This window comes from Gekko japonicus, unplaced genomic scaffold, assembly GCF_001447785.1.
Source record: "Gekko japonicus isolate JY-2015 unplaced genomic scaffold, Gekko_japonicus_V1.1 scaffold1678, whole genome shotgun sequence".
NCBI classification, from domain to species: Eukaryota; Metazoa; Chordata; class Lepidosauria; order Squamata; family Gekkonidae; genus Gekko; species Gekko japonicus.
The window spans coordinates 240,682-254,726 of NW_015169829.1; the positions used below are offsets into that span (position 1 = coordinate 240,682).

Consider the following 14,045-nt stretch of genomic DNA (forward strand, 5'->3'; position numbering starts at 1 on the left):
CCCCCCCTGCTAATTCGTGGCATAAAACTGAAAAAGATCTGCAACTGAGAGTTTTAGCAGCAGGTTTTCTCAGCTGCAAGTAATGAAAGTTGGCTTTAGAAAGACAAGAATAATGATTTACTTAGGAGTAATTTAAAGGAGGTCCAAGGGCGGGGGGAAAGGTAGGGTTTTGCAAGAACGAAATTTAAAATGGAGAACGCTAAGCCAGCTATCACCAAATCCGTCTTAACGGTGAGGTCCGTTAGACTATAATAATCTCCCCTGGGATGCTGTACAAGCTCCGATCCACTGAATAATTTAAGGCTAAACAAAGCACCGGGAAAAAAGAGATACTCCAGTGAACAATCCCGCAAGGTCCAAGACAAGATGACTTATGAGCAGCACCCCAGGATGTCAAAACAAACCCCAACATTGATAATATTACACCAGTTTGGAGACAGTCGAGCAAATAAACTGGACGGGAGCATCCAGCACCTTCAGGAAGACTGAGGAGGCCCCAGTCGCAGAGCAGTATTAGATGTTAACTCTATCTCTCTGCACATTTTTGGGAATGTATTGTCTATTATGTTATTATAAAAGTAGGGTTTAACAGGATCAAGAGCCTTCGGACAGTCTCATTCCCTAATTATGCGAACGGTTAAGCTCGAGCGTGTCGAGAAGAGGGCAACCAGGATGGTGAGAGGGTTGGAACCCAAGTCTTATGAGGAAAGGCTGAAAGAGTTGGGTCTGTTTAGCCTGGGAAAGAGAAGGCTTAGAGGGGACATGATTGCAGTCTTCAAATATTTGAAGGGCTGTCATGTAGAAGATGGAGCGGATCTATTCTCTCTTGCTCCGGATTGCAAGACTAGATCTAATGGGTGGAAATTACAAGGGAGTCATGACTGGCTAAATATCAGGAGAAACTTCCTAACTGTAAGAGTGGTTGAGCAGTGGAACAGTCTGCCTCGGGAGGTGGTGGATGCTCCTTCACTGGACGTTTTCAAGCGGAGGCTGGACGACCATCTTCCGGGTATGCTGTAGGTATGTAGGGCTATCTTTCGGCTATGCTCCTGCAGAGTGCAGGGGGTTGGACTAGATGACCTGCAAGGTCCCTTCCAACTCTAACATTCTATGATTCTATAATGTGATTATATACCTAATGCCCTCCCGCAATGGAAATCAGTGGCACTCATGAGGCTGCACAGGTGGCACAGCTAAGCAACTGAACCATGTAAGGGCAGAACTCAACCACCCAGATAATTTGCACTTGCATTTCTTTTCTTTTTTAAAAAAAAAAAGCTTCTAGCCCTCAAGGCAGTGCAATACAGCATGAACTGCTCAAATCTTAGAAGCTAGAGTGGGGAACTGAGCCAAACTTCAAATAAGCCTACAGGGCAAAACGTCTGCCCATGACTACTTGCAGGGTTATAGAAAATATATACAGATTTGCACAACATATTCCAACTATATTAAGCCAGATTTTCAGAACAGAATTCTGATTTCTGTCCCTTGAGTAAGCATACATGTGCGGCGTCCAGTGTTCACTTGCTCTAACCCTTCACAGCCATCTGTTAAAGTCAGGCTTGGGGGCTACAATTTCTATTGCCATGACGTGCAAATGCTGTGCTTGTATTTACATGTATCATCTGCGGTTAAAGCCACTGCACAGAGGGCTCTTTTTGTAGCAGGAACTCCTTTGCATATTAGGCGACACACCCCTAATGTAGCCGATCCTCCAAGAGCTTACGGTAGCCCCTGTAAGAAGAGCTCTGTAAGCTCTTGGAGGATTGGCTACATCAGGGGTGTGTGGCCTAATATGCAAAGGAGTTCCTGCTACAAAAAGAGCCCTATATCCGCTTTAGTCTAGGTTCAGTGCCACTGATCCTCAAGTTGTCCTATACCACAAGGTGCAGTTAGTCTCTAGCAGGTTCAGTTACCTCCGTTGTTCATTCATCTTCTGTTTTACCCTTGTCTGCTAGAGCAAAATTTAACTGTCACATTTACCTTTAGGGCAAGGGGTCTTCAACATGGTCCCCACCAGTGCTCCCTCTAAGCTGAGTTAGTGTGAGCTACAAGTTTTCAGCCTCCGGCTCACATATTTTTGTCTTAGCTCAGAAAGGGTGGCTCAAAAGCAAATGAATTTATGCAGCAGCCAAATTGCTCACTCACAACTTTAATGCCAGTCGCTCACGAAGTAGGTTCTTTGCTCACAAGACTCCACAGCTTAGAGGGAGCATTGCTCCCCATCAACACCCCACCAAATATATTTTCTTTTTTTAAGGAATTGGGTGGGGCCAGATGAAACTCATGCCCAGAAGGGCTTTTAACTGTCCGCTAGAGATCTGTACAGTTAAAAAAAAATCACATCTGCCACCACAGCACAATTGGGTGTATGTAAGTATTTTAGAACAGTATCTTTCTTTAAAGAGATGTCAATAGAGTTCTGCAAGACTGCACTCCCTGACTGTTTAGTGGTTGGCTCCACCTCCCTGAGGCATGGGTGTTAAAATTCCAAAGATGCCTGCAGGCTCAAAAAAGTTTGGGGACTCCTGTTCCAGGGCCTTGCAAACCCTCTGAGAAAGTTATGAGGTAAATGGGTGGACCCCCCCCCCCAGTACTAAGCATTCAGCTCTGTCCCAATACATTCATAGTGGTTGGTCTCTGGTCACATGGCTTTAACCAAGTTTAACTTACTTGTCCCAAGTATAAGTGCTATAAGTACAACCAATGACACTGTAGAAAACACGACAGTTATCATCAGTGCCACCCTACCTGGAATGATGCCCTTCTATGACCATTCAAGTCAATGTGTTCAAAAGCGTTTAACTTGGGGTTGCCGGGTCTCCTTGTTCCTCCGGCGGGGGGATTTCGGAGGTGTTCTGGGGCGGGGGGTGTCGGGGGGCGTGATGCCTTCACCTGGAAGTGACGTCATCACATGGAGACGTTGCGCATGGGACACTCTGGTATTTGGGTGAGACTCCATGGTTTTTCACCCTCAAAATCATAGAGGTTTGCTCAAATACCAGAGCGCCCCCGACACGATGATGTCACTTCCGGGTAACGTCCCTGTTTAGAGGAGGTGTTTCCCCCGCCTGTCAGCTGATCTGCAGCGGAGGGAAGCCCCCAAACCCTAGTTCAACGCCACTTACAAGGGCACTGAAGAGCGGCAGTAACAGAGTCAGCTTAACCAGTTCCAGGATAAGCAGTACAGTCACACCTGCTTGGATCCTACGGAACTAGCACATTAGGAAGAAGAAGAAGATGAAGAAGAAGAGATGGGATTTATACCCCACCCTTCACTACCCAAAGGTGTCTCAGAGCGGCTTACGAACTCCTTTCCCTTCCCCTCCTCACAACAGACACCCTGGGAGGGAGGGGGGGCTGAGAGAGCTCTGACAGAAACTGCTCTTTTTTCAAGAACAGCTTTAAGAAGGGAGAGAGAAGATCTGCCAATGAAGAAGAGGAGGAGGAGATTGGATTTACACCCCGCCCTTCACTCAGAATCTCAGAGTGGCTTACAAACTCCTTTCCCTTCCCCTCCTCACAACAGACACCCTGTGAGGGAGGTGGGGCTGAGAGAGCTCTTTCCAGAACTGTCCTTGAGAGAACAGCTCTTATCAGAACTATGGCTTGCCGAAGGTCATCCAGCAGGTGCAAGGGGAGGAGTGGGGAATCAAACCCGCTTTTCCCAGATTAGAGTCCGTGCACTTAACCACAGCACCAAACTACTCTTAACACAGTTCTGTCCATCCCTCTACTTTCTACTGCTATTTATGTAGGTGGTTATGCCACCTCTGAGCCCTGCTGGAGACAGTTACAATTAAAAAAAACCACCTTTATCAAGGTAAAAACAACATGCCATTAAACCAAGCCTGGGGACCTAAGCAGCATAACACCATCCACCATCCCCTTGAGGCCATCATGGGGTGGGGAAAGCTACCAGAACCAGCCACCTGGTACCATATTTTTGTTTCCTGCTACAATTGCCAGCTTGTTCAGCTGACACGGCTTCAGATTCACATGAATTTAAAGGTGACTTCAGTTCACAGGAAGCCGGCTTAAACTAAAGCAAGGAAACCACGGTTCCACTACAGTTTGTGCTAGTTTGTTCGGAAGGGAACTGTATCTGAACTTGGAGGCTGTGTAAGACAGAGAAAGAAAGGCGATAACTTCTGAAATTTTAGGGAGATAAAAGGTCTACATGAAACAGCAGCAAGGGCTTGCCCCCCGTCATTCCAAAGCCGAATGCTTGGAATAAAGTCATCCACATTTTCACATTGCCACTTATTTATTAAAACATCTATTAAAACAAGCGGTTCAAGGCAGCTTGGTCCATCCGCATGTTCCTAGTCCTAAAAAATAAATCATGGGGTATCGGGGCACACTCACAGCACAGAGTTCTGGAAAGGCTGGAATCTGGTAGCCAGATGACCCCAAACAGAGAGAATAAACCAGGAAACCCCCCCCCCCCATACCAACATAACATTCCAGTTATCCTCCATTTACCAAAGACACACCCACATTTTCTTGCACTTGGCCTAGAAAATGACTCTTCTGCTTTTCCAGCTGGAGATTTTCAGGGTGTTTTCTGAATGCTGCACAGATGCTGACATTCTTGAGCTAATTTTTTGAGTGATTGGGCTGGGCTCATCTTCAGCAGTGAACGTGCATAGTATTATAAATAATGTGATTAGAAGATAAATGTTTTAAGTAAATTTGCTTTTTTATCCTATCAGCAGCTTTTTTTTTAACTCATGTGACTTGACTCTGCCTTTGGCAAAGGGGCTGATTTTCCTCTATTCTCCAAGACACACAAGTTCCAGTGCAACTACTTGTTAAGCAACCAGCTATCAAGATCACATCGTTGCAGAAGTGGCTGTGTAGAGGGCAGATCTTTCTGTTCCATTAAAACACCTGAAACCTCTATTGACCACAAGATCAAGGCAACTTACCCAGTCATTATAAAATGTAGCACAGGTCATTTGAAGAGCTGTATAATCTGGCCAGCATTGAAAACCCAATCCTTACTCTGAACAAGCTTTTAACGATTCACTTTGCGCTTACACCTTGATCTTTTTGGCATACCCAGGAACCTGCCTTTAGCTTTTATACTGTTTTGTTTTTCTGGTTTACATTGGTCAAAGATTCATAAATATTCCAGGAGCCTGGTACTTAATGGTTTGGTAAAAACCTATTCCACATTAATAAGTGATGAGGTTTTGAACTTCCCATTTATAAAATGCACATGTAACAGCAAGTTACCAGTGCGTGCATTTTGACATATACATTCTTGGAATGTCTTCCCTAAATAAATCTGGTGATCTTTCCTCCACTGGATATGGAAAGACAGCATGATCTACGGGAAGATAGTGGGTTATCTGGGGACAGGGATCCCAGGAGAGTGAGAAACTGAGTAAGGGATTTCCCCCCAACCACTGCATTTAGTTTTCTTTTTGTGGGGAGGGGTGAGGAATTGAAGAATGACTCATAGCATAATGTAAGACCTTAGCATAGCATAACATAAACTCGCAGCATAACGTTAAAACCTTCCAAAATTAATAAAGCTATTCCTTAGCAAACAAGGGGCTAATTTGGAATTTGGAAGGAATTCCTTTTAATCTTGTTGTGCAGAAATACTGTGGTGTTATCATACTTCTGTGTAGAGGGGCAGAAAAAGAAATTCACACACCTGCATGCAACTTTATAAGGGCTCAGAGCCGAGGTTGTCAAGGAGCAAAAATGTCAGACTAAACAACTGCCTGTACTGCTCACGTGACACAGAGGTGAAGGTGGCAGTCTTAACTTATGGTTTACATGTATTTCAGAGCACAGATGGACATGTAATGTTTTAATGTTCTTCTTAAACCAAAGGCTTTATTATTTTAGACTACTAAGAGAAATCATGTCCACTGTGAGAATAAACATGAAGGAAACTATTATAGTCCTTTTAGGAGCACATCTGCTTTAGAAGGCAAGGTCAACAGGCTACTGCATAGTAAATCGGCATTACAGAAAGAGGAACAGGAACAGAATCAGTATATGCAGAAATGTAGGGGAATTTCAGACAGGCGATAGATTCCAGAACGGAACCAGTTCTCAAACGGGTTCTGGTCTGTCATTTCAGACAGAACCCGTTTGAGAACCGGTTCCCTTCCGGAATCTATTTGCCATTTCATACACAAACGCTTCCAAGTGGTCTCCTGTGCCCTCTCCCGGTTCCGATACGCTTTCTTCCCCACCTTTTTTCGCCCGTGCGGGCGATCTCCAGCTGTTTTTTTTTTGAACGTTCGATTTATAGCGTTATAGCACTATAGCGGTATAACGGAATAGCATTATATCAATACCATTGGAATGCATTGAGTGTTTTGTTATACTGCTATAGCGCTATAGATCGAACGTTTTAAAAAATCGATCACCCGCGCGGGGGGGGAAACGGCGGGAAAACAAAGCGGTGCAAGTCTGAAATGCCAAACCGCTTCTGATCCGGTTCATTTCCGGTAGGGGCAAGCCCTGTGTGAAATGGCAGCCCTGTACCGGTTCACTTCAAAATGGATGATTGCCGGCTTGAAACCGGGTGAAACTGGGTAATGTGAAATTCCCCGTAGTTTCACAAGTACACTGGGCTGCCTTCTGTGTTGACAAGTGAAATGTGGGAAGGTAGTACCAGAAAACTAATTCTCATGACTATCAGTGGTTAGCACAGTGGATAGCACAATACTTGCCTATAATGAGAAACTAAAAACGGCTACTGAGAAACTAAAAACTTGCTATAATGTGAAACTAAAAAAGGCTACTGCACTTTGGTCACATTATGAGAAGACAGGACTCAATGGAAAAGACAATAATGCTAGGGAAAAGATGAAGACTCAACAGGAGATGGATTGATTCTATAAAGGAAGCCAGGACCCAGTTTGCAGGACCTGAGCAAAGCTGTTAACAATAGAATCACAGAATCGGAAGGGGCCATACACACCCCATCTAGTCCAACCCCCTGCCCAGTGCAAGACCAGCCTAAAGCATCTCTGAAAAATACCCGTCCAGCCTCTTCTTGAAAGCTGCCAGTGAAGGGGAGCTCATCACCTCCCTAGGCAGCTGATTCCACCTTTGAGCCACTCTGACCCTGAAAAAGTGTTTCCTAATATCCAGCCGATACCTTCCTGCATGTGATTCAAACCCATTGCTTCAGGTCCTATCCTCTGCTGCCAACTGGAACAGCTCCTTTCCCTCCTCCAAATGACAGCCTTTCAAATATTCAAAAAGAGCTGTCCCCCCTCAGTCTCCTCTTCTCCAAACTAAACATTCCCAAGGCCCTCACAGCCTTTCCTCATAGGGCTCGGTCTCCAGACCCCTGATCATCCTTGTCGCTCTCTTCTGCACCCTCTTGATTTTGCCCACATCCTTTTTGAAGTGAGGCCTCCAGAACTACACACAGTACTCCAGGTGCGGCCTGACTAAGGCAGTATACAGAGGAGCTATGACCTCCTGCTATTTCGATAGGACATTTGGGAGGGCATTAATTCATAGGCCTGCTGCAACTGGGAAGCAACCTGCCACAACTTACACACCCACACACCGCCACTTGCAGTAGTGCTTTCAGCTCCCCATTCACAAAGAGAGTCACCTGCCTTCCTACTTCGTTGGCTGAAATAGAAAGGACTCTTTTACCACATGGACACTGTGGCAAAGAGCTCCCCATCTCCTCTGACAGTCTGCCCTGGGGATGCCTAGCAATACCGAGCTCCCAAGGTAACCCTTGCTGAAGAGTGCAATTCACCACCGGCTGACGTTGAAATGTAACTGGGTGGGAAAACTAACAGTGCAGTGGAGTCACGTCACACATTATAAAGGGAGAAGGAGCAGGGAGGAAGAGACACAGGGGCTGTTGCTTGGGGTGGCAGCCAAGGCTCCCTCTAAGCTGTGGAGTCTTGTGAGCAAAAATTCTGCTTTGTGAGCTACTGGCATTAAAGTTGTGAGCGAGCCATTGGGCTGCTGCATAAATCAATTTGCTCTGGAGCCCTCCTTCCTGAGCTAAGGCGAAAATGTGTGAGCCGGAGGCTAAAAAGCTATGAGCTAGCTCACACTAACTCAGCTTAGAGGGAACACTGGTGGCAGCCCAAGCGTCTACCATTGCATTCGTTTCCACCCGGTAACACGGCAGCCTACAGCCATAAGGAAAGCATGCCACTAGGGATTAGCATTAAAGACAAGGATACATGATGGGAGGTGAAGCAGTACGCATGCAGAACACTGAAGGCGAACAGGGCTGTATATATATATATATATATCTTGATTTGTGTTTGCTTTCAGTCTCCCCAAACCACACTAGGAACAGCCAAGAAAGGCACACAAAGCAGAACAGTGCAAACTAATGATCTTCAGCTAGCAATTTTACCTTTGCCTTGTCCCTCATGGATCCTTTTCCCAATATTGACATTTTTGTCAATGTCTCTTCCTGCAGGCGCTTCAGAGAATTGCCGCGCGGGCCTAAAAGTTTCCCCACAAAGTTGAACTGAAAGACAAAATAAGTGACAAAAAAAGCAGTTTAAAAAAAAACCCCTATCCATAGCACAGACGAGCTGCAGAGTGACTTTAGAGTCTTGCCAGGTATGAAAATTGTTGCTGAAAACAGCACTTGGCTGTTTCTGCAAAACAAAGAAGTGGATTGTAGATTTTATAGCCATTGGAATGGAGGAGAGAAATGCACAAAAAAGTTAACACCGTTCCCTTATTTAGCCATACCTAGATCTGGATTCAAAAGCTGAACCATGGAAGACCATTTAAACCATAGTTCCAACCAACAAAAAGTAGATAACTTACGCATAAGCGTCACAATTTGCACAACAGACATACATATCAACAAGTCAAAGACTTAAACGTCTTCTCAAATGACACTCTTACATTACTGGTTATACATGGGAGGCAACATGGATGCTGCTATACATGGGGGGGGGGCATCTAGGGCTTAATGGAGATCCTCCTGGGAGCTCTGCTTAGTGGGTAAATCTGGGCCAGGGAAAGGGAGTGGCAGCAGTTATGTTCCATGAGGAGGGAGCAACGATGCCAAAATGAGTCCTATTCAAATTGGAATAGGTCTGAACAAAAACATAAAAATTAGAACCTTACTTAAAATGTTGGAACTCTTATTTTTCAGGCTTTCAAGTCACAGCTGATTTATGGTGGTCCTGTAGGGTTTTTCAAGGCAAGAGACGAGCAGAACGGATAAAAGGAAGTACTTCTTCACCCAAAGAGTGATTAACACATGGAATTCACTGCCACAGGAAGTGGTGGCGGCTACAAGCATGGAAAGCTGCGAAAGGGAATTAGATAAGCAAATGGAGCAGAGGTCCATCCGTGGCTATTAGCCACAAGGTATAGGTAGGGGCTCTGGGGCAAGTGATGCTCTGTCTTCTTGGTGCTTGGGGGGGGGCAACAGTGGGAGGGCTTCTAATGTCCTGGCCCCACTGGTGGACCTCCTGAGGGCACCTGGTATTCTTGGCCACTGTGTGACAGAGGGTTGGACTGGATGGGCCTTTCGCCTGATCCAACATTGGTGTCTCTTATGTTCTTATGTTCAGAGATGGCTTGCCATTGCCTGCCTCTGTGCAGCAACCCTAGACTTCCTTGATGGTCTCCCATCCAAGTGCTAAACAGGGCCAACACCCTTTTTAACTTCCAAGATAGGTTTCCTAGTAAGAATTCTGGCCCAGGCTAGCCCTAACTTAAAAAGTCTGGCCCCATTTCTACAAAAAATTGATCCGAAGTATCAAAATCAAGCCATGGTGGATGTAACCCACCTACCTGTTCCTCACAGTAGCCTAGCAGATGTCTCAAGGATTAATGTGAATAGCGAGTGACGGACTGGTTTCATCTTGCAGGTGTTGCTAATTGGGTCTCACTGCCTACAAAGCCCTTATCTTCAAGGCCAGAGCTGGAAATGTAGTAATTAGCTTCTCATGAGAAACTGTAGCTTACAGGATTGGGGCGGGGGGGGGGAGGATCAAGAGTGATGAGGTCACTTTCTAGAGGGTTCCAGTAAGAATGTGTCCTGATTGGGTGTCATCATCACCTGATGCTACTTGGCTAAAAAACACCTACAATTGAGCTAAGAGCCTGGAGAAAAAAAGTCTTGCTTCGATTCTGATGGACTAAAGGCCTGGACTATGATGTGCTCATATCGCAACAGACAGCAACACAGAGGATGCCTAAGCTATGGCCTTTGTGCCATCTAATGCAGATCATGGAAACGTTGTTAGTTAAGCCAGTTTTCTTTTCTTTTTCCTTGCAGCATGATTTTACAGTGCTGTGTTGCCTGTAGATTAAACATTTATCCTGAAAAATATTAAATAAAACTATATAAAGGTTTGGCTACTTGTGTACATCATGACATGGGAACCCATGGGGTTTAGCCTTGGACTCCTTGAGAACACCCCTTCTGTTTCAAGAGGTCTTCTTTGGGGAGGATAAATGTGTCTTCTTGAGCTACTCAATCCATCCATCCACTATCTACCTTTCATTATCAAACTGCCCATTTATTGCCTTCATCATGGATCCCCAATATGGTGCCCAGCGATATGCTTCCTGGTGTCCACTTATTTCTCCTCCAAAGAACCTCTTCACTAAAGCAAGGAGCCTGTTCTGGCTTTACCCCAACAAAGTGGAGTAAAAGAGGATTCAAAAAGGCCTATGGTGATCACCTCTGGATCTACAGGGAACACCCAACTGGAAACAACAATTACTTCTGTCACATTCTGTGGAGCATTTCAGTGTTCTGTGATTGCATTTACTCCAATATGGTAGCCATTTTGTACTGGTCCCACCCACTCAATGGAAATCATTTCGGTGTGGTACTACCTGTTCTCAAAATTCCCAAAATGCCCACAGGCTCAACAAGGTTATTGACTTTTTTCTCTACATCCTGTTTAATTGTCCTCTGATTGGCAGCGTGAATTCAGGAGGTTCATCTACATAGTGGAAAAGTGTAGAGATACAAGCTACTAATTTTGCTGGCTTTCTTGATCTCTGGCTCTTTTTCCCTCTTAATTTGCTAGATTACTGAAAATGGCTTGAATAAAAATGGCAACCACACTTTGGAATACAATGACATATCTACTAGGCATCTATACTACTCTTTTAGGAACCAGCTGAAAACTGTTATGACCAAGCCTTTGGTGGCCAATAAACTCGCTTCTTGTCCTTATTTCTTCACTTTTATTGACAAAAACTTCTCCACTTGTCGCCAAGAGCTGATTTGCAAGTCTGTTTGGTAGAAAGGGAGATACAAATGATTTAAGTCACTAAACTGGAACAAACTGTTTCCATAATGAGGGAAACAAGCCGTGATTCTCCCAAGGTCTGTACGGGGATCATGAGAACCAAAATTTTCCATCAGGGATGAATGGTGAGATGCAAAAATATGCCAGTTCGGGATGTTAAAAGCCAAAGTGGACTACAAAGGACTTCCGGAAGAATCTCTCCCAAACTTGGTGACCAGGCTAAAGGTAAGCCTGTTTGAAGTAATGCATGGGATGAGCAGGACCCTATCTCCTTATTTATTATTTCAACTGAACTGGCTGAGATTATCTAGGGAAGAGATTTTATTGGTTGTGGTGGACATGAAAACACCATCTCAGTGTGTAGCAGCAGCAGCAGCAAAAAAAAAAAAAATCAAATTCATCTTGGGTGAAGAAAAGCACTGAAAATGAGGTGTCCAGTATCATATTATTGAAAATTTAATCTATAGTGTGACCACATTTGAAATGCACCAAACAGATAGATACGGAACACTGTATGCTGTACTGGCAGCCTCATCTCTGCAAAATATCACAGCACTGGGAAAGGCACAGAAAATAGCAGCCAGAATAATCAAGGAGCTGGAATATCTACCCTGCGACAAAAAGTCTGATGCTTAAGAGTTCACAGTCTTTTTGGGGGGAGAGGGAGAGATAATTATAGGGAGGGGATATGACAAGAGGTTAATAGTTAAGAATTGTCAAGACAGTGAGATTTATCTGACCTAACGCTAGAACTTGGGGTAACCCTATTAAACTATTTCAGGACAGACAAAGAGAGACGCTTGTTAACACAAGACATAATTACCGTATTTTTTTGGACCATAAGACTCACTTTTTCTTCCAAAAAAAGTGGGAGGAAAAGTGAGTGCGTCTTATGGACCAAAGGTTCAGAATATTTTTTTCCCTGTTTTCCTCCTTTAAAAACTAGGTGCGTCCTAAGGTCAGGTGCGTCTTATGGTCCGAAAAATACGGTAACTTGTGGAATTCACTGCCACAGGACTAGATGACGGCCAGTTGTGGATTTAGATGGGTTTTGAGAAGGATGAAGAAGATCCAAAATCAGTGGCTATTTGCTTGGATAACTAAATGAGCTATCATGCTCACGGACAGTATTCCTCTGGGGATGTACCTACAGTGGCTGGAAACATAAGGTGGGACTTGACAGATCCTCATTATGATCTTGTTGGCTTGTTTGTGTTCTTCCTTTAGCTTTTTTTATTTAGTTACAACGGGTTTAAGAATGTAGACAAAGTTCCGTTGCTCCTCAAGGGTCTCAGATTGAGCATCCATTACATGCCACACTGGCAGCCACCTCTGAATACCAAAAAATGCTATGAAAAAAGCAAAGACACCCGGCAAAGAAAAACACCCATGACATCTATCATGAAAAGCCAGGGACGGAGAAGCCCACTGGCTTTAATGTAGGAGCAACTCGTAATTTTTAGCTGATGCAGTAGAAATATTGTGACTTTTGTTTTGTTGACACTGAAGCATGTAACTGGGTGCGTTCAGACGCGCCATTTGATCTGGTGCCATGATGGTTCAGCAACGGATTTTATCTGCAAGATCACACAGTCAACACCTGCCTCCCGTCCCCAGCGGTTGGTTTCCACCTCAAAACCGCTTTAACCTGGAGTATTTTGTTACCAGGTCCCAAAGTGGTGTTTTCTCAGCTCTCCCGTTTAAAGCCGCATTTTCCCCCTGTGTGATTGCTCCTCTGGTGTCAAGCTACTTCCGGTTTAAACCCCCTCCCCGCTCGAAAGCTGCCTGAGGGTTCCGCTTTTCGCCCGCCATTTTTTTAATGCATTGGCGGTGTGCGCATAGGTGGAGCTCCACCACCGCGTTTAGAAAACCGACATCCAAACGGTCACTTGTTTTAGCATTTAGATGAGATCGGGATCGCACAGAGGCCATTTTCAGGTCAAACGTTTAAAGGGAAGCCTTTTGTTGGAGGGATTGGATTGATTTGCCTTGGTGGTTCTGCGCACGGGCCATGGTAGTTCCCACCTTCTATTGATGAGCGCCTCTGTGCATGCGCAAACTGTGTAAAAATTAAAAAACCACCAACGCACGCTCCCATGCATTGGTAGTGTAGACAGAGGGGAGTGCTGCGACTGCGCGGTAAAGCAGGATAAGGGAGGTAAGTGTGATTGCAATTATCCAGATCAAACATAATCCGGTCAGAATCGAAGCAGTTTAACCCGCTCTCAGCACGCCGTCTGACCGCACCCACTGGGTCTCAGACAGCTTGAGCCCTCAAAACTGAAGCCAGTGTTGAGACCATGCAGGGCTGATAAAAATATAACATAAATCTGGTTGTTAGCTAGATCGCTTTGTGAGAGTCATAACCAGGGGTTGTGTTCAGGGCCATACGCTCTACCTCACACACATCCCACGTTACCTTGGGCCAGCACTACTCCTGGAGGAAACCCACCCTGGGTAAGAGAAGTATGAGGCCAATCCAAAACTGAATTTCTTGTTTTTGGCAAGCACCTCAGGGACTGACGTTCGCTATATGTAAAGCTGACCCAAGTAAAGGGCTGGGGAGAACGGGAGAGCTTTCTGAGCAGAGAGGAACTAAATGCATGAAACCTGAAACCTACTCCTGATCCTTATCTCTATATAAGAACATCAGAAGAGCCCTGCTGGATCAGACCAGAGGTCCATCTAGTCCAGCATCCTGTCTCACACAGTGGCCAAGCAGTTCCTCTGGCGGGCCAACAACAGGGCAGAGAGGCTGAGGTGTTGCCTCCTGGCTCTGGGATCGCTTCCCCT

At 45.1% G+C, this 14,045-nt stretch overlaps 1 protein-coding gene across 2 annotated transcripts in view; it reads right to left on the minus strand.

Moving 5' to 3' along the window:
- KHDRBS3 (KH domain containing, RNA binding, signal transduction associated 3) overlaps positions 1-14,045 on the minus strand; it is a 196,786-nt gene that overhangs the window by 98,129 nt on the left and 84,612 nt on the right. For both annotated transcript variants that reach the window (XR_001482677.1, XM_015417270.1), the window contains exon 3: positions 8,372-8,488. Coding sequence is in view for 1 of the 2 variants with exons in the window: in XM_015417270.1 (XP_015272756.1) it covers positions 8,372-8,488 (117 nt within the window). In the remaining variant the exon portion in view is untranslated. The remainder of the gene's footprint in view (positions 1-8,371; positions 8,489-14,045) is intronic.